At 42.6% G+C, this 21,105-nt stretch overlaps 1 protein-coding gene across 11 annotated transcripts in view; it reads left to right on the top strand.

Moving 5' to 3' along the window:
* Nucleotides 1-397: 397 nt before the first annotated feature.
* The window catches only part of meis2a (Meis homeobox 2a), a 105,207-nt gene continuing 84,499 nt past the window's right edge, over nucleotides 398-21,105 (top strand). Inside the window, exons 1-8 of one of the 11 annotated variants that reach the window (XM_014193696.3) lie at nucleotides 1,830-2,060; nucleotides 2,862-3,315; nucleotides 3,869-4,098; nucleotides 4,871-5,012; nucleotides 5,399-5,449; nucleotides 6,115-6,165; nucleotides 6,769-6,918; nucleotides 15,439-15,553. In XM_014193696.3, the coding sequence (XP_014049171.3) occupies nucleotides 3,304-3,315; nucleotides 3,869-4,098; nucleotides 4,871-5,012; nucleotides 5,399-5,449; nucleotides 6,115-6,165; nucleotides 6,769-6,918; nucleotides 15,439-15,553 (751 nt within the window). In that variant the 5' untranslated portion in view covers nucleotides 1,830-2,060; nucleotides 2,862-3,303. Of the gene's footprint in view, nucleotides 2,075-2,108; nucleotides 3,316-3,364; nucleotides 3,603-3,868; nucleotides 4,099-4,870; nucleotides 5,013-5,398; nucleotides 5,450-6,114; nucleotides 6,166-6,768; nucleotides 6,919-15,438; nucleotides 15,554-21,105 lie in introns of those variants that run through there. The other 10 variants (XM_014193691.3, XM_014193702.3, XM_014193733.3 and 7 more) reach the window with 10 other exon arrangements.

Below are 21,105 nucleotides of genomic sequence, written 5' to 3'. Positions count from 1 at the left end.
TAACCCTAAACTGACCTCAATTTGACACCACCAGATGAAATGTTACCGCCTGTTAATGCCATCTTCTGCAGAAGAGAGGGATCCGCATGTTGACGGAGATGCACTTCTACTTGAACACAGATTTTGTTCATATGTATCCTTATCCATATGAGTCCTCAACCTGAAAAGTCACACAATGGGAAATCCACTTATTGAAAATGTAGTGCTAAACATAATGGGTACTTGGGCATGATATGGGACACTTGAAAGGTCTTGGTTTGCAAACACTTGCATGTTTCCAAAACCATGAGAACATGTTTTAGGTATCCTCCATTTAATCTAGGCTATGTTCTAGGTTTTACAAGGCTAATTTAATCGTATTATTAAATATTAATTTGAATTATATTAAGACTATTAAGTATTAGGATTGAAATACAATATCCAGAACGAGGATTTAGAGTGTATAAAAGTGTATTTATTGCCGTAACTAAAATATAATGTCTCACTAACAGGATTCTGATTTATTTGATGTTATTCGGATTTATGTTAGATTTGAATGCTGATAGTGGCTATATTTTGGATTCACCATTGCATTGCATTGCATTGTAATGAATAGCATGTCCTTAACTTGTACCAAGAACTATAAGTAAAATACCTCAAATAAACTTCATAAACATTTAACATATTGTGTTATATACATTTGATAAAATATACAACTTTTGAATGTTGAAAAGGTTGAGGTGCATTTTGGAAAAGGCTATTTCACATAACCACCACCTCAAGCTTCACAAGCTCTTGAATGTGTACATCACCCGCCTTTAGGCCAAAATATATATAAGATAAAAGATTTGTTCCAAAAAATCTGTGTATACGTTTTTGACCATATGACGTAATAATGTGTCACTTTTTACTTATCCAACGCTTTAAAATGTTACTTACATTTTTTGGGATTGGATAGCTCTAATGCGACTGAATCATTTTATACATTCACAGAATAGGCCTAATCATATCAGCTACTTAGCCTGACTTTCCACAACTGCACTGTTGGAGAACCTTCCGTTTTACGAGACACAACAAAGGACATAATATGATTCACTTACCATGTTTGTCCGGAAGAAAAACGCTAGGGTTAGTGTACAGGTCATAGTGCACGATATCATTATATAGCAGTCGGGCTAATATCAAAAACCCATGTCTTCAAAAGCTCACGCATCCAGCCCCTGGTTCTGTTCACAGAATGTAACATCGGTCAGAGGTATTTGGAGACGATGCATGCCGCTCTGCGCATAACACTGTAGTTCCTTCTCGGGCTATTGCACGTTGAACTGTCCACACAGCCGTTCGTCAACCCTGCAGTCCTACTTTTTCTTGTAGGGCTTCCCACCCCCTTATGCCAACAAACAGAATTGTTGTCACAGTCCTTCATTTTAAAAATATTTTTCAATTGCTATTTCTATTGTCATCCCAAGCAACCGTATGGCGCGTTTGTTTGTTGGGAGTATATTGACCTTACAGCTGAATCCAACCCACTAGCTCATCCAACCTATGAATGGTTAATTTCGACAACCACCAAAAATGTCACCGAGCCATAAATGTATCAATTTATGTGAAAACATATCAATATAACGATGATGCCATCTGCGCAAAAGTGTATATTATCAATGATGGAGCTAAATATTAAAAGGGATAGATGGCCTGTTTCGGTTTTGTGCGTAAAAAAGCTTGGGCTCAGGGAAAAAGGGCTATAGCCTCAGCGCAATCGATGGCCGGAGCGTTGCTCCTCCTCTAAACTTCAAACTCAAGACATGATTGATGATCTTGTGGAGCTTTGATAATTGACTACTCTGAGGTAAGGCACGGATTTCTATCTAGAGAGGGGATTGGACGAGAGAAACATACAAAATTACTTTCTCTACAAAAGCTTTTTCTTTTTGGAAAAGTTCATTCTGGACTGAGAAGGGGTGCGCCATATCGTTTAATTTGCTAAACAGCCCCGTTCATAATTAGCAGTACGATTAAAAGGTATTACGGAGATATTTCATACTAGGCACACCGGCTATAACCACAACACAAGATAACAAGTAAGCGTTAACAAGTAAGCGTCATGCTCATAAATTCAACTCAAAACGAATCAGGTATCTTTACAGTGTCATTATAGATGATTTGACTAGATATCATGTTTTGATTGCGTGACGGAGTCTTAGTTTAGAATATTTTTGAGTGAAAACAATAAGTATGAGTGGTGATGTGTGAACAATAGCCTACTGTTCATTATTTATCATATTTATGATAACTTTTTTGACTCGTGAATGGTACGAGGTGCCACGCGTATTTCTTTCAGACTATTTGCAATAGTGAAACTAGAACAAGTTAGTCGTGCGCCTTAGCTCGGGCTTTTCCTACTCTTAGTACACAGCGCTATAGGTCCGCGTTGGCATGTATAGGAAAACGCTGCTTCGGATCTAAACGCATAGCAGATTAACACAAATAGGCTACTTCACTTTTTTGCTTTTCTTTTTGCCTCTCACTTATCAGCGAAGGGAATTGCCTGGGAGTGTAGAATCTGTGTTGTTTGGCTCCCCCCGTGAGGAGTTGAAGCCGTCCTCGTGCATACTCTGCATATCACAGGATTTGGTCTCTCCTCTCTTTCTGTAGCTGCTGTAGGACTGGCTATGGCCACCGCTACTTCCGGGTTCCGTCATTTCATTCTCCCGCCGATCAGCGCAGCAAACTGACTCTGTTCTATAAGCAAGCTAGCAGCCAACCTGCCAACACTCGCTGACACTCACTCATCTCAGACCGCGAGATAGACGAAATACCTACGGGGAAAGGAAAGATCTGAATTGCAATCTCTTAATTTCTATTGCTTTTTCTTTTTACAGTAATAATAAAACAAGATAGCAATCCGGAGGCATAAAGAGGACGCGGACTTGCTGGATGAAAACGGGCTGAAAAGATTCATCCTCTCTTGAACATCATCACCAACCATCATTCATTCATTACCTTGACAACCCCTGGCTTTGATTGACAGCTGGAGTGGCAAAAAGCCACGAGACACGACAGTTTAGTTACATGCAGGTTGTTGATGGGCCGATTGTAACCTTCAGTTTGGTGCTTGACATTTTTTTTTATTTTTGGGGGAAAGAGGAAAACAAGAAAAATTGCAAAACTCCTCCTGATGCTTCTGCTTGCACTCTACCACATTGGAGAATAGGAGAATTCGCAAAGTTGGTTGAAAAAGGAATCTTACCACTAAATCACTTTCTAACCTGACTGGGATATTAAATATACGACACATCCAGGAGTTTATTGGAGCGCAGCCTGATGGCGCAAAGGGTAGGTTTTAAATCTCCAACACTAACCTATACAAATCCACTCTAGGATGGCCTCCATATCGCTATCCTCTTGTCAGTGGCGGCTTATTTATAAATTGTTCATATCTAAGCCGTTTTATTTGACATTTGTGCAGTAGGCTACCTTTACTCTTCAAGCGGAGTTAAAGCCTCTGCTTAACCGACGGTCTCCGCAGCATTCGTGGAGCAGTTTTAAAGGGACTCCTAAGTAATTCGGTGTTTTGCCAAAGTAACCCACCTTCGGGGATTCAGAACTTTAAAATGTTTTTGGTAATTACAAATACAAACCTTATCAATGTATTCACTTGGTAGTTTAGTCATGGCGATTGCCTTTTTCTGCCGAAGCAACAGGAATGGCACAAGGATTTGCTTACTTTTTTCAAATGCTGGTGTAGTAGCCTCGTTTTACTATATCGCTTTGACTATAGCCTACTATGACTTCAGTTATATGTTACCTAATAACTAGCCTATATGTACATTTTGGCCAGGTTAGGCGTGAGTTTCTATCCTTTGACTTTGTTGTTGTTTTATTCCAGTACGATGAGCTGGCCCATTATGGTGGGATGGACGGAGTCGGGGTCCCGGCGTCTATGTACGGAGACCCGCATGCTCCACGGCCGCTACCCCAAGTCCATCACTTGAACCATGGACCACCGCTCCATGGCCAGCACTACGGTGCTCATGCACCCCATCCCAGCGTTATGCCCAACAGCATGGGCTCCGCTGTCAACGATGTTTTAAAGAGGGATAAAGATCAAATCTATGGGTAGGTGGACTATAATTACATACTTTATTTTTTATCTATTTTACGCTTTCAGTGTGTTTTGACTTATGGACGTTTTACTTGTTGCAAAAGTTAACCCAGCGTAGGCCTATATGCATTAGCAAGTTTACAAAATGAAGTGTAGTTTAGCTAAAAAAATAAAATATTGTCAAAACCTAGAGGTCTATGTTTATCAGTCATCTGATATTATCACTTCCATTTTAAAAAGAATATGGTTAACCATTATAGTATACAATTAAAACTAAACCTGCTTTAAATAGAAGGATGCATCTTATTGACACGTTGTAACAAGGAGATAAACACACACTGCAACGTATGGTTATGGATACTTGTAAACAAGTTGATAGGTCCGAGTTTATATTAGGTATAATCGCCAAAACATTAGAATAGTCAACACTAATGCTTTAGTGTCCGTGCGTAAAATGCATTGGAAAAATGTAAGACAAATGATGTCATTTGTAAACAATGCATTTTACCATTGATGTGCACATAGCTTATTCATAAAATGTTTAAAACGTAATCTACTTTATGGAAGAATTTGGAGATACGTTTCAAATGTTATCTCAGTCAAAACCTTGGAAGGTATAGTAGTTTAAATTAATTCTGACAAATTCTTCACTATTTACACTCCTTGGGATCTTTAGTTTTACGCACAACTTTAACTTGCTGTGTCGCCGTGTTATTAGCTTGTGTTAAGCCTGTGTGGAGGAGCTGGCTGCCAGGTTGTGCTCAGGCTCTGTTTCCCCTCTTGCAGTCACCCATTATTCCCACTGCTCGCGTTGGTTTTTGAGAAGTGCGAACTGGCGACGTGCACTCCGAGGGAGCCTGGGGTAGCAGGCGGCGATGTCTGCTCCTCCGACTCCTTCAATGAGGACATCGCAGTCTTTGCCAAACAGGTCACTTTTTATATATTTTCTAAACACCTAATAGGATTTTCCAAGTGCTCATGGCACACGTAGCACACGTATCTTCTTGTTAACTTTTTACACATTTCACTCTTTTGATTTTTAAAGTTAAAGTTGAACATTTGAAAATTAAAAGTGTGTTTGTTAGGTTATATAATTTCGAAGTTTAAACGCAAATTCACTGATAATATTGACTCATTAATGTCTACACAGCATGAAATGCAAACATAATATAACTTTGAATTGTGTTTTATTTATTATACAACATTGTTGCACTAAAGTCAAATATATATTTTGGAATGGATTCATGACTATAAATGCATTCAACGCCTGTAAGAAGTAGTCGAATTAACCCCACATCTTTGGTGTTATTCTAGGTCCGAGCAGAAAAACCTTTATTTTCATCAAATCCAGAGTTGGACAATTTGGTAAGCACTATGCACGACCGTTTGCTTTTCAATTCCATTTTTGGTGTAACTGTTACTCCTACGTAGCTTGTTTTTTTACTTAAACCACGCTCTTGTGTTCTCAGCATCGCAAAGTAAACATGTAAGGATTTGATGCAAAAGCACAACCCAGATGTTAGATAGATTTCTTTGAAGTGAACAAGGGGAAGCTCTGAGGGGTCTCGAGTGGCACAGCATTACGCTGCCTACAGGAGGCCGAGAGGGAAGCCTCTGATTAGGCTAAAAAGCGCTGGGACTCTCACTGGGCGAATCCTGCGCCATGGTCACTCATTGGGAGCAATGGAGCAGGATTTTGCCGTTTAAATCGCTGCCTATGTAGCCCAGATCAATTGGCTCGGTTGACCAAATGTGTCTTGCCTAATTCAGTTGTTAGATAATATTTACATTTTTATTTTTCAAATGTTAAATGAATAGCGAATACAGTATCGCACACCACGACAAATGTGGGACGCATAACTTTGCTCGAGAACCCCATAGTCTAAACTTCAAGAAAATGCAGGAGTGTGTTTTTGTTATATGAAGTGAAAATAACAATGTGGAGCCTTATGCTTACAATTCCATTATACTTTCATAATTTGAAGACTCCAAAAATGTTGATTTTTATTATTGTTTATTCCTGTTTTCAGATGATACAAGCCATACAAGTATTACGATTTCACCTTTTGGAATTAGAAAAGGTATTTTTTTTTTTACAAATCATATTTTTATTGTGTGCTTATAGTGTTTGACACGTGATCCGCTTTAGATTCTGCATGTGACCCTGTATTTATATAACTCGTATAGTAAGTAACCTAGTTTGTTGCACAAATGTGAAAGTTAGACAGTTTTTGAATTGAGCTGAAAATGAGTTTATATTGCATGTGATGTAATACATTATTAAGAGAAACATATTCATATTCAACTATTAAAATACTATAATGTTTAATTGTCATAAAGAGACTCATAAAATAATTCCGAGTGATTGGATTGAATTCACACTCTTGGGCCTATACAATACACTGACCGTATTGATAATGCTTTGGCATTATTGTTATGGTAATATCACAGGGTTGAAGGCTGGAGATTTGGCCTCAATTGGTTATTATATGTCGAGCTTACGCCTGGTGTTTATTTTTTCCCGTTCAACTTGTTGCCCTGGTCTCAAGAGAATAATAAGCGCTGCAACAATGTCACTATTGTTTCCTTGCGCGGATAATGTCCCTTAATTGTAGGCTAGATATTCTTGGACTGTCTGCACCGTTTCCACATCCTGACAATTTTTTATTTTCTCCTTGTTCTAGGTGCACGAGCTCTGCGACAATTTTTGCCACCGGTACATCAGTTGTTTGAAAGGAAAAATGCCAATAGATCTAGTTATTGACGAGCGGGATGGCAGCTCGAAGTCAGACCACGAAGAGCTCTCAGGATCTTCGACCAACCTAGCCGATCACGTAAGTAATAAGCTTTTCTATCTTTATAATAGTTTTATCAGAAAGTTATAGAGGCCTGTTACGGCGTCGTTGTTGTGAGTGCGTGTTGTTTGTAGTTTGTCGTATCGAAGTAGACGTTTTCAAATAGTAATTTGTGACATTTATTGCCGTTAGAAGTTGTTTCAAATGTATTTTACTAACGGTGTAATTTGTTGATTGTTTTACATGGTGTGAACTGTCATTATAGTCACCGTTTAGCCTGTGTTGTGGTATATGTCCTCAGCAGTAGGCCTGTTGGTGCTGTTGCATGTTGCAGATGCATTTGGGAAATCGATATTTTTAGGTCAAAAGTCATTTGTGATACAATGCAGTGAGTTATTGTTTTAGTCTTTTGATTAGGGGCATTCATGTGTGTATAATTACTGTGTGTGTGTGTGTGTGTGTGTGTGTGTGTGTGTGTGTGTGTGTGTGTGTGTGTGTGTGTGTGTGTGTGTGTGTGTGTGTGTGATAGAGAGCGTGTGTGTGACAGAAGGCGAGAGTGTGTGCATGTGTGTTATGTTTTTGGGGGGTATGGATTGTTTTTTGGGGGGATATGGATTGTTGGACATTGAATGTGAAAGCGATTAAATGTTGATCAAAATTACAATAGAATAGCACGTTGGTTGGAGTGGACTAATGATTTAAAAAAAGCAAGGGCATAATTTCGGGAGACAGTGTAAGAGACTATAATGATTTGGGGCGTGCGTAAAAAAGCTTTCGGATTTTGCTGCAGAAAGTGGGAAAGGGATATTCAGTATGGGCTACCATCAATGTCAAGTTCATAATGTGGTATTAGGCCTACCTCACGGCTTGGCAGTGCAGTAATGGCGTTACTTGCTGTTGATGTTAATGTGTTTAATTGTTTCTTATTGATCGCCCTGTGGTTCTGCTCTGCAGTGGCTCTCTCTCTCCTCTGCACCCCCATTTTATGGCCGTGAGGCTCCATAATAATGAATTAAATTACATACACCTGAAGTACAGTGCCTTTAAATTTCAAGATTTATCCCGTGCCTTAAACGCGTCTTGTTCGGTGTAAAAACGGGACGCTGCATATAATTGGTGCATTGTATTAAGGCCTAACGTTGATAATTCATTATTTATTTAATATCTGGGATCAGATCTAATATCCCTATTAAATAGGTTGTAGGGGTGACGTTTTGGTGAATTCGAGGTGTGTATTTCGTGACAGAGTGACTGGTTTATATCTGAGCAGCACGAGCCCAAGCCTATTAGGAATGAAAGCAGATTTAAGTATTATTCAAAGTCACTGCGCTGCAACTGTTGGGTCTAGCTATAATAGCGGCTGATTCTCTTTGAAAAGCCGGCGCGTTGTTCAGAGTTGCGCAGTCAGAGTGCAACGCATAAAGTGAATTAAAACACAATTAACGCCCTTAGCAAAGTGGGGCCGAGCAACGGTTAAAGCTCAATATGGTGGAGCTCCTCTCCGGAATAGGCTAAGTGTAGAAATGAGGCATTCTGTTGTTTATACTGAAGAGATTAGATAAACTAGCCTGTTTAGTTTCGTGGCAGATGGTTGATACTCAAGCCAATTTCCAATGTTCCCTCGCAATGTTTATCCCTCGCAATGTTTAGACCTAAGCAATTGTCATCGGGTACACTTGTGAGAAATATTATTTTGATAATTAGGTAATTAAATATGCCAATAAAGAAAATCAGGACCAGCAGTAAACAAACGCGAAGGTGCACGACAAGTCATTTATCTTGGGGTCGTTTACACTGACCACTTGATTAGTTGTTTTATTTAGGTTGGAGCGATTTCTTTCTTTCTTGTGGCAGCAATGATCATTTTACTGCAGCTAATTGTTGTGCTCAGCCTTACGAAAGCGGAAGGAGGATGCGTCGCGTTTCTATATGTTGTTTACTGAGCGGCTATAGTGCTGAACTGTAGTGTGAATATAGGCTAATAATGTACATGCTCTCAGATGATCTTCATTCAAATGTAAAAAAATAAAAAATATATATGTGCAGTATAAAATAAGGTGTGCAGTGTAGCGTACACTGACTGTTACGTTGTTATAAACGTAATGTGTACTGATCATATATTTATTGTTGCACTTACATGTATCGATTTTTTATTATACTTTTTGACAGTAATGTGAAATGCAGTGCAAAATATAATTGCTGATATAAAAGTTAAAACAGTATGGCTAAAACTATAGGTCTAGGTTCATGAAGAATACAGGATGCATACAACAGAAGAGTGTATATTATAGTGCCCTGTGCTTAACCAGGCCCTAAAACCCTGTAGTTAATGACTATGTCCCCAACATTATGCTCACTCATTTCCATATCATATTTTAGTAGTTTGAGTTGTATATGCCTCAAATACGATGAGGAATATAATGAGCTCAACACAATATTGAAAAAATTTGTAGAGCAACACGTGTGTGTAGGCCTACTGTTGTGTTTCTGAGTTGCAGCTACACTTGTTTTGTTTTATTTATTTTATTATTTATTTTGCTTCTGTTTTATTATTCATTTCTATCCTCTCTTCTAGTTGGAGAGGGGAAGGCAATTTGATAGTTAGATATGCTAATTTATTTAGTTAGAATCTCTCACGTCCATTTTTCTTTGCTTTGATATGCATTTTTAATATATAGCCCAGGGCTACATCTCATTTGGTGAAAGTTGGGCTTGCTGGAGATGATGAGGCTCTTCACGGAGACAGCCCGTTGAGCTTGTTTTTCCCCCTCTCCCTTTCCCTCTCTCTCTAACAAGGTATCATGGTCTGACTTCAGTATTCAACGTTTGTCCAGGGGATAAACGTACAATTTTGACAGTTAAGTTTAGGCATTAATTCCGACTGGTTAAGGTAAGGGTTAATGTTTGGGATAGGGTTAAGGTAAGAGTTAAGGTTTGGGATTGAACCCGCGATCCTCGGAGCCAGAGCACGCAAGCCTACTAGATGGTAATAGGTGCTCACGTTGCCCCTAGTGGACGGTATTGAAGGCATCTCCCAACGTCCTGGGGACCAGGACAAACGTCAAATACTGAAGTCGATCTGATGTGACCTGGCTGCTCTCCCTCTCTAGCCCCCTCAATTCTCTACCTGACAGTAGACCCTAATAAGTGCTCTGTTATTTACACTTCAATGCTGTATTGTCAGCGCTGATTGGATTATACCATTGTCAGAGGGGGCCTTTATGGCACTGTTGATTTCTTACGTTGGATTTCTATGACTATTGCTGTACTCGCATGTCTTTTAATTAATGAAATGACATTTCTATCTCCTATAGTCTAGAATGAATGGTTGCTGAATATGATCTGTTCTAATGAATTTGTTCTTTGTGCCTCCTCGTGTCTATTGTACAGCCTTTTTCCACCAAGCTGTACATATTGGCCAAGATTTGAATTATCCTCCAACACATGCACATGCTATAGACATCATTTTTACGACTTGTGCATAGCTTGTTATGAAGAAATATTGTGCGATTTGAGTTTTCTGCCACTCTCAGTTTTTCACTCAACGCTTGAGGGCTGTTGGTTATAGTTCCCACAAAGGTTATGCAGGTTATCCTAGCACTGCACGGCCAGAGAGAAAACACTAGTGTTTACATTTGGTTCTCTGGTAAAGGCTCGGGCCGTAAAAACCCATTGATCCGATGGAGTGATGATGACAAGGATTCAAACCAATAATGTGACATCTTGTACAACGTACAATGACGTTCGTTGTTATCATTGGACATGTAATATATGTCCTGTTTCTTTATGTTCCTATGCTTAGCACTACACGCTCCTTGCTCCATAATCATACACTCTGCCTCCCTGTGTTGGCCTACGTCTAGCCCCCGGGGCTTCCGCTGCTGTCGAACCATGGAATTTCTCCATTTTGGAAGACGTTCTAATTTAAGGAGCACTAGCTCTCGCCGACCCAACTGTCTCTGTTTGGATCCCCCATCAAAAGAATATGTAGTTGAGTGACCTGACGGCACTGTTCCAGACAATTGTTTTGTGATGGTAGAAGGTCTGGGCCTATGTTTCCTATTTGATTTGTGTTCAGATGCAGGGGCCTGTTGGCAGGCATGTCTAATCACTATGGGTAGTAGGGAGAGAAATACACACAATCCCTACTCACCCGTCCCTCCCTCCTAGCTCCATGCAATGGACACCGATGCAACCTACAACTGAGCTGAAAAAAACATTTCTAAAGCTGTAGTTCTATTAGCCGCCAGATGATTTGCATTTTACACCTATTGCACCATGCATATTCATAATGACTACTGCCCAGGGGTGTGTATTCGCAATACCTTTTCTTGTTGTTTTGTCATTTGAAATATTTCAGTTGTATTCTAAGATGTTGTTATCTGTGGTCTAGATGTCTCTTTGAATCGATCAGTTGTCAGACTGATGAGTAATGTTCTCATGTTTGTATGAGTCGATGTCGTTAATCACATAGCATTCAATGGAGTGGAATCACGTTCTTATCTGTGCATTCTGATAGAATGATTGCACATGTAATGTGCCATTCAGTGCAATGAGACTTATTTCGCCCTGAAGTAAATTCCCCACCATACACTCTGGCAGTCACCCAGGCCTCTCTTAAAACACACAACAGTGAATTATTACATACTTCATTCATGTTTCCTTTCTATTCTCGGAGGATAAATGTAGGTGTTGTAAAATGCTCAGTTGTTCAGCAGAAGAGTACCTTCACATTTAACATCTTTCTTTGGCGTGTCTCTATAATTACGTGTTAAAATCGTCAAAAATGGCCGAGGACTTTAACTGCTTATGAGGGGTGGCAAGATGCGTCTTGGAATGTCAGCCGGCTATGATTAATGAATCTGTATGTTTCTAGTGTGTCAGCAATATGGGACATGTTCAGAACAGGAGCCTCCCAGGCTGAGCCGTTGAATGCAGTGGTGTTAGAGACTACACTACACCAGTGTAGTCCCCTGAATCACTCTGCATTCTTTTCTTTTTCACACCCCCTCCCCCTAGGTATCTTGGGAATTTGAACAAAATTCAATGACTGTGCTAAATCAATTTTATTTGAAATTCCAAGGGGAAAAAAGCCGGTGAAATTGCTGCGATGGGCATGGCAGCCGTGTGTACATGAGAAAAGGAGGAGAACAGGAGGAGAGGAGTGAGTTGTTCTCTTGTGGCCCTGATGCACTACAAGCCTCTCCCCCATATTGTCTCCTGCTTTTATATTAATTACAACTTGCATTATCAGCTGTGAGACGCTAACCCCAGCAAATAGAGAAGTCAGTCCCGGGAGACCAGGCTTGCCTTGTATCTTATTTTCCATCTAGTCTATCTATTGTGCTGCCTGCCTGCCTGCCTGCCTGCCTGCCTGCCTGCCTGTCTGTCTGCCTGTCTGCGCGCGCTGTGTGTTGTGTTGTGTTGTGTTGTGTTTGCTCGTTGCTGCTCTGGTCTCTCCTCCTGGTAACAGTGCTCTTTAACACAAGAGAAGAGAAGAGCATGGAGAGAACCATGTTTTGACTCGTAATTATGCCAAGCTACAGGGAGTAGTCACATGACGTGGTGCTGCAGGCTTTTTTTTGTTTGTTTTCTTCTTCTTCTGTTTTTGTAGTGCTCTTGGTCTTTAGATTGATGAAGGAAGACCCTTTTCGGTGACGTAGGGATTTTTTTCTCCAGCTTGTTTAATGGACTCAAACACCCTTCCTAGCTCAGAAAGGTTAACCTTGTTGAGTGTGGAAAGTTAATGCCGGTGTTGTGATATTTCTTGTCATGTTGTGCGAGAGCGGTTATTGAAGAGAGGTGAGCGACAGATATGCACACTGAGGCGTCTGTTTGACCAAATGAAAACATGAAAGCATATGTTTGGCCCTACATAATAATCTTACCGTTGTTTGGTCTTTGCTTATATTACAGTGACCAACTAGGCTTAGTTTAGTCCAGGCCTAGATCCCTGGCCAAGCTTCCATTTACTGTACTTCTGGCTAGCAATTCAGTGCCAAATATCACTCCCTTTAACACCATTAGCTAAGGTGTCTCTGATTTTAATTTAGTACCCGAGCCATTAAAAATGACACATTACTGTGCAATGATAGCTAAATGAAGTCCTATCGATTCAGCCGTTGCATTAAATCCATGTGGTTCCCTGGCCTAGCTGGCCGTCAGATCAGAAGCTGTCCTGGCTGGCTGCAGTGTTGTGGATGTGAAGAGAGAAAGAGAAATATATAGAGAGAGAGTTAGTTAACGTACTGTAATATATAGTAGCTTTCTAGGCCAGTCTGGCCGGCAATGGGTGTTTCAGTGTCAGGAAGTGGAACCCAGTCATTTTCTTCCCTTAGAACAACAAGAGGCCATTTGGAGTCTGGCTCTGGCTAAATACATCATACACTGCCTGGGATTCTTGATGCCTTTTTCCCTCCTCTCTCTCTCTCTCTCTCTCTCTCTCTCTCTCTCTCTCTCTCTCTCTCTCTCTCTCTCTCTCTCTCGTTCACTTACATTTTTTAATGACATTTGCTCGTGAGACTTAATTGAAGAGTTATGAGATGGCTAACATTAGCGATGTTACGCTCTATGTAAAGAAATATACCGATACTTGTAAACAAAGGCTCTTGGACGCATCAAAGCCCATCTCAACCCATGTATCTGATCAATAGCCCAGGTAAGCAGTAGATCCCAATCATCCGTCCCCTCTTAATTAAGTGGAGACGTTCTTCTTTTCCTTTCCCTTGTTCAGAAGGGCTAAAACCCTTGTTCGGGCTATTGTTCGGTCCGGCCAGCCTTATTCCCCCCCACCTCCTCTCCTCTTCTGGGTAATTCTCCCAGTTCTTTATCTGATTGCCATCCGGTGAACAGCTGACGCTGAGAGGGGTTGTAGTGGAGCGCTGTGGCTGGGGCTGAAGGGCCTCTGTCTGTCTGCTGTTCGCCGCCCCGCTCTGAGCTGTTTGAGAACACAGCCTTCCTCCCTGAAAACGTACCAGATAAAAGGAGGGCTGCTGAGCTGAGGCACAGCTGGAGCAGGAGCAGCAGCACATAAGGACCAGGCACCCAAGGGAACCAGCGAGCCAGTCAGCGAACCGCTCTGTGCTGCTGTCTCATAGCCTCTCCTCGTGAACTCCTCTCCAGGCCCTCTCCTGTCTGTCCTCCCCCAGAACAGCTCACTCAAACTGGGACAGCCTCACTAGCAGGCGAAAGTTCAGCGCCAACGCTACCGATCTGAAGCAGAATGGTAAAAAACGGGCTCTTTTGAAATATTTTTGTGCCGTGTATTCCCCCCCCACTTTTCATATATGTATGTGTGTTTGTGTGTTTGAGACTGAAAAAAGCAAGCGGGGAGAAGTGGGCTGAGGTTTGTGGGAAGCCTTGGTGCAGGCCTGTGTTTGTTTGGTTTGGGCTCCTTTCAAGGGGCTGCTTTTCCAGGCCCCCAGACAACGTTGGGCCAACATTTGCCAACATTTTGTCATCGTGTTCAGGTGATGAGTTATATTTGACTAGGCTATCCTGTGTGTTTGTGTGGGTGTGTGTGTGTGACTCATGTGTCTGTTTGTGCTGTGTGTGTACAGGGGTGTCTCACAGTCCGTCTCTCTGTGGTGTGAATGGCAGAGGAAATTCCCCCTCTAGCCTGCCTTCGTGTGGCACTGATAAAGCCTTTCCTGTACAGTACTGTAGAATTCCTGTTTCCCGGTCCGGACCTGCAGGGACCTGGGAAAGACCAGGAGAGAGAGGAAGGAGAGAGAGGAAGGAAAAACTCTACTTATGAGCTCTATATATTTTCTGTGAAAACTATTACTGCACCAGTATTTGAGCCAGTTTGCTCTGTAGGAGTGCTCTGTACTTTCTCTGAATGTGTGTGTGTGTGTGAATGTGTGAATGTGTGTATGTCTCTATCTGTGTGTGTGTGCATTTTTGGCAGATTAGAGGGAGAATCACTGTCATATCTTATTTTCATTTCTGACAGTGCTAATGATGAATAGCTCTTGTGGTGTATTTAGGCTTCTTACCTCGATATTTCTCACTTGACACGGAAGTCTCAATTGGTTATGGTATAAACTAACTCCACGGGGCCCGGCCATATGTGTTTAGACAATTCTTCAGCGAGCGCCCTGCCTGCAACGTTCAAAATCAGACGGCACATTAACCGTCGTCGCTGTGTTGTGTGCTCCTATGTATTAATGAAGCTGTTTGATTGCAGAGTTGAGACTTTAGTGCCAGACGGTTTAATGCGCTAGGCTTTTTTCTTTCGGCCTTTGATTGTAGTGGCATTATTGATAGTGTGCGAGGGGCAAAATGAGTGGAACTCTTTGCTTCCCCAGGAAATGTAAGCAGTCTAAGAGATCCTCACTGCACTGTACACTCTTACAGATGTCACTCTCATGTTTCCAACATACTCATGTGGTCTCCCTCTCTCTCTCTCTCTCTCTCTCTCTCTCTCTCTCTCTCTCCTCTCTCTCTCTCTCTCTCCCCACGCTCTCCACTCCTGGTTTGCGGCTTGGATGGGGAATGCGGACGGATGGATGGATCCTTCTCTCTTTTTCTCTCTCTCTTTTTGTAAAACCCATGCAGAACCCAGCTTCCTGGAGAGACCACGATGACGCCACCTCCACACACTCGGCCGGCACGCCAGGGCCCTCCAGCGGGGGCCACGCTTCACAGAGCGGCGACAACAGCAGCGAACTAGGTGAGCCAGCACCCCCCCCCCCCCCCCACACACACACACATAGAGGCATGCACATGCACACACACTCATACAAGCACACATGCAACATAATATTTTAAAGACTTGCCAACACACTACTTTTGGAGACGATCAAATTTACAATTACTGCTCATTAGAAATAGTGTTAAAGTGTTAATATTCTCTCACTTGCACACACACACACACACACACACACACACACACACACACACACACACACACACACACACACACACACACACACACACACACACACACACACACACACACACACACACACACACACACACACACACACACACACACACACATTACACACAGAGCAGCTTATTAACTGCTGTAAACTGTAGCTATTTAGAGGTAGAGTTGAACAGAGTGCTAAGAAAGCTGGTGGTTAATAGGATATTTCTGCCAGGTCTCACTAGCATTTAAAACATATTAACTTTGCTAGCTCTGCAAGCCCAATTACAGCTCAGAACAGCTTGTGCTTTTTATAGTCTGGACTGCCAGCCTGCCTATCATAATGCATACATTCTATTACAGTTATCATTTGTTTTATTTCACCTTTATTTAACCAGGTAGGCTAGTTGAGAACAAGTTCTCATTTGCAACTGCGACCTGGCCAAGATAAAGCAAAGCAGTGCGACAAAAACAACAACACAGAGTTACACATGGAATAAACAAACATACAGTCAATAATACAATAGAGAAAGTCTATACAGTGTGTTCAAATGAGGTAGGATAAGGGAGGCAAGGCAACAAATAGGCCATAGTGGGGAAATAATTACAATTTAGTAATTAAACACTGGAGTGATAGATGTGCAGAAGATGAATGTGCAAGTAGAGATACTGGGGTGCAAAGGAGCAAGATAAATAAATACAGTATGGGGATGAGGTAGGTAGATAGATGGGCTGTTTACAGATGGGCTATCTACAGGTGCAGTGATCTGTGAGCTGCTCTGACAGCTGGTGCTTAAAGCTAGTGAGGGAGATATGAGTCTCCAGCTTAAGTGATTTTTGCAATTCGTTCCAGTCATTGGCAGCACAGAACTGGAAGGAAAGGCGGCCAAAGGAGGAATTGGATTTGGGGGTGACCAGTGAAATATACCTGCTGGAGCGCGTGCTATGGGTGGGTGCTGCTATGGTGACCAGTGAGCTGAGATAAGGCGGGGCTTTACCTAGCAAAGACTTATAGATGACCTGGAGCCAGTGGGTTTGGCGACGAATATGAAGCGAGGGCCAACCAATAATGCAAGTCATGTCTGTGAGTCTGCATTTTGGATAGTTAAACTGTTTAGATTTTCTTTTATTCACATTTGCTGAAGTATTGAAACAAAGCCATCAACACAATGCATCAACACCAAAACAGAACAAACTTAAGTGATCCAACTCTGTTATCTTACTAGTGTCTTTGCTAAGACAACAGTGTTGATTAGCCATTAGCCTTTCTTTTCTTGTACTGCCCTTGTTTTCAGTGTTCTCTGTTGCAGTCAGATCTCCTTTCACTGGCGGCAGTGTGTGTGTGAATGTGTGCACGAGTGTGTGTTATTGTTTGTGTCCATTTCCATTCGGGGTTTACATTGCGTTTCATCACACCACACACACACTCTTCTCTCTCTCACAGTCTATCTCCACAAGACGCCAGACGCTTGTCATGTCCAATCACAGCTATCGTTTTGCCAATAGGCAATAAAATGTATCGATGGTGTGTGTGTTTTTGTTCTGTGGTTGTGCTGGTTTAATCATAGAGTCTGTCTGAGTCTGTGGGCCTGTTGGAGTGGCTGTGCTGCTGAACCATTACTGACCACAGAGATACTCCTAGAGGTGGGCCTGTGGTGGTCCCGTGTCAGGACTAGTTGCATTATAGGCAGCTGTCTGGCTGAGCGGAAGGGGCTTGACGGTGACAGTAACTCCAGCTCACGAGGTGCACTGCGAATTTGCAAGGTGGAAAGTAGCTCTAAGATTTAGCTCAAAGATTTAACCCACATTTGCCCCATTTATAGAAGTAAGTGTAGGTACATCTGTCAAATGACTTTTCTGTTATATTCAGGTTTATTTTATATTCATTGTTTGTCATTCCTGCAAAGCTAGTAGTAGAAGGGACTAAGCAGTGCAGAAAAGAGGTTTGCACAAGGGGGAAAGGGAGAGAGCAGAGAAAGTAGAGAGAGCAGAGAGAGTAGAGAGCAGAGAGAGCAGAGAGAGTAGAGAGTAGAGAGCAGAGAGAGCAGAGAGAGTAGAGAGTAGAGAGTAGAGAGAGTAGAGAGTAGAGAGCAGAGAGAGTAGAGAGTAGAGAGCAGAGAGAGTAGAGAGAGTAGAGAGCAGAGAGAGTAGAGAGAGTAGAGAGAGTAGAGAGTAGAGAGCAGAGAGAGTAGAGAGAGTAGAGAGTAGAGAGAGCAGAGAGAGCAGAGAGAGTAGAGAGCAGAGAGAGTAGAGAGAGTAGAGAGAGTAGAGAGAGCAGAGAGAGTAGAGAGAGTAGAGAGAGCAGAGAGAGTAGGGGAATAGGGGAGCAGAGAGAGCAGAGAGAGAGCAGAGAGAGTAGAGAGCAGAGAGAGAAGAGAGAGCAGAGAGAGCAGAGAGAGTAGGGGAGCAAAGAGAGCAGAGAGCAGAGAGAGAGCAGAGAGAGTAGAGAGCAGAGAGAGCAGAGAGAGTAGAGAGCAGAGAGCAGAGAGAGAGCAGAAAGAGCAGAGAGAGTAGAGAGAGCAGAGGGAGTAGGGGAGCAGAGAGAGCAGAGAGAGCAGAGGGAGTAGGGGAGTAGGGGAGCTGAGAGAGCAGAGAGAGTAGAGAGAGCAGAGGGAGTAGGGGAGTAGGGGAGCAGAGAGAGCAGAGAGAGCAGAGAGAGAAGAGAGAGCAGAGAGAGTAGGGGAGCAAAGAGAGCAGAGAGCAGAGAGAGAGCAGAGAGAGCAGAGAGAGCAGAGAGAGTAGAGAGAGCAGAGAGAGTAGGGGAGTAGGGGAGCAGAGAGAGCAGAGAGAGAAGAGAGAGTAGAGAGAGTAGAGAGAGCAGAGAGAGTAGGGGAGTAGGGGAGCAGAGAGAGCAGAGAGAGAAGAGAGAGCAGCGAGAGCAGAGAGAGTAGGGGAGCAAAGAGAGCAGAGAGCAGAGAGAGAGCAGAGAGAGCAGAGAGAGTAGGGGAGCAGAGAGAGCAGAGAGAGTAGAGAGAGCAGAGAGAGTAGAGAGCAGAGAGAGCAGAGAGAGTAGAGAGAACAGGGGAGTAGAGAAATGCACTGCCTATTGATTATTTTACACACATAAGTACAAGTGACCTGTAATCCACAGAGCACTTATCGACTCCTCTCCACTGGATCCAGTAACAGCTGATCAATATAGGCAAAGACAGTTACCGTACGACGCTGAGCACTAGGCCGAGGAGGACCCAGTAGGACCCGGGCCTCCCTGTCCAAGACCAAAAGAGCCTAAATACTGTACACAGCTCCACAGACACAAGGAAAAGATGGAGGAGAGGGAGAGAGCAAAAGAAAGAGAAATGTGTAGAAAAAAAGAGAGTTGGGAAAATGAGGAGAGGAAATCAAGACAGAGAGAGAAAAAAAGAGTGTGAATGAGAAAAAAGAAGAGAGAAAGGAGAGAGAGAGGGGGCCGCTGATTTAATGGTCTAATGAGGCCGTTCTCCAGCCAGTTGTTTTGTGTGAGGCGCGCTCTGACCTTTCGCTCCGCTCAGGAGCCCAGCCGCCTCATTTTTCACATTCTTGCAATTACGTTAACGCTTGAAGCTCTCCCTGACTCACAACTCTGACCCTTCCACTCTGACAGAGTCCCCTCTCCTATCCACTCCACTTCACGCATGGACAGGCTTCCCATCTCAACCATATTTTCACATTACAAAAATACACTCCTTAGTCGGAACACATAAGCCCACAGTGAAAGAGCTAAATGTGTGCCTTACTTGGTTAATGAGGTATTTAACAGGTTAGCCTCTATTAAAAGGGGTGGAGGTTAGTTGAGGTAAAAAGAAAGAGGGGAGGGAGAGAAAGAGAGAGAGAGAGAGAGTCAGGGAGGCGGAAGGAAAGACAAGAGCTCCAGTTCTTTGGGTTCTGTGAGAAAAAAAAACGAACAAACAGTCAACCTTTTTCTGCAAACACTTCTAAAAGGTGTGTGGGGCTTAAAAATCCCTCCGTTTCTTTTAAAGGAGAAGTCTTAAGGACACACTTTTGGGTCTTGTGCTTCCCAGCGTGTGTTTGAAATGTTCCTGATTATATAAGATCTACACAGGGGGTCTCTGACCTTGGCTGAGTGGATGCGTTGGCGAGTGTGAATTCTCCTCTTGTTTTCCTCCTCCTGTTAATGAAGACATCACTTTGACAGTTTAGAGTTGCTGGTAGATGTACATTACAGTATACACCTCACATACCTCTCCCTCCTTACAGAGAGAGAAAGAGAGTGTGTGTGCATGTGTGTGTCTGTGTGTGTGTGTGTGTGTGTGTGTCTGGGTGTGTGTGTGTGTGTGTGTGTGTGGTGTGTGTGTGTGTGTGTGTGTGTGTGTATGTGTGTGTGTGTGTGTGTGTGTGTGTGTGTGTGTGTGTGTGTGTGTGTGTGTGTGTGTGTGTGTGTGTGTGTGTGTGTGTGTGTGTGTGTGTGTGTGTGTGTGTGTGGATACAGGCCTCGAGATGGTCGCTGTGAGCAAAATGTACATTTGTAATCTCTGGCTTGTATCTCGGCACTGAGCAGTGCTCTGAACCCCTGCCAGAAAACTATTTAACCAGTGAGAAAATATGTGTAGCCCCTCTTACGGAATAATTTACTGTGAAGCAGTAAAGCAAGGTGAAGCATGCTCATAGCTGTCAGTAGAGATTGCCAGTTAAGGTTTTGACACATTGTAAAGAGGGTTTGGGTACAGCACACAGGCCTGCTAACCCCCAACTCCCTGTGCCTCATTCTTCTCCACCTCATTCCCTCACACACTTAAAAAAAAACACTATTTCAAATATGTATTATCACCTTCAGAGCAAATTTAGCATTTTGACTTTCTGACTGTGAGCAGGACTTCCGGTGTGCTAGGTTAAGAAACAGCACTGGTACATGGGAGAAGTTTCAATAGTTTTCCTGAAGAGATTGCAGCTCATTGCTCTCCACCATCAGACTATCAGCGTTGGCTCGGCTTACAGTTCGGTGGATTAGCAGCTCTTTTGATTTCTTCTGAGCTTATCTTGAGATATCAGAAACATCCTCACTACTGATACAACTTCAAGGTAGGGAAACTTTCTCTCATTCTCTCTCTTTCTGTCTTTCTCTCTCTCGCTCTCTCTCTTTAGACCGCTCCTGTAATTATTAGCTATGCACGAAAAGCAAATCCATTTTGACATCTTGAGTGGTGAGTAAAAGGCCTCTCCACACTATTCCCCCCTTTTACTATCAAAAGGCCCAGCAGAAAAAAAGATAAAACGTTTTGTACATTTTCTCAGCAATTGAACAATCCCCCATGTTCTGCAGAAACACAGACTCCCCAGAGAGGTGCAGGGAGAGAAAGTGAGAGAGAGGTTGAGGGAGAGAAAGTGAGAGAGAGGTTGAGGGAGAGAAAGAGAGA

The sequence above is a fragment of the Salmo salar genome, chromosome 01 (assembly GCF_965601325.2).
Source record: "Salmo salar chromosome 01, fSalSal1, whole genome shotgun sequence".
Lineage (NCBI taxonomy): Eukaryota > Metazoa > Chordata > Actinopteri > Salmoniformes > Salmonidae > Salmo > Salmo salar.
The sequence above is the reverse complement of the archived record's forward strand: the minus strand, read 5'-3'. Positions and strand labels throughout refer to the sequence as shown.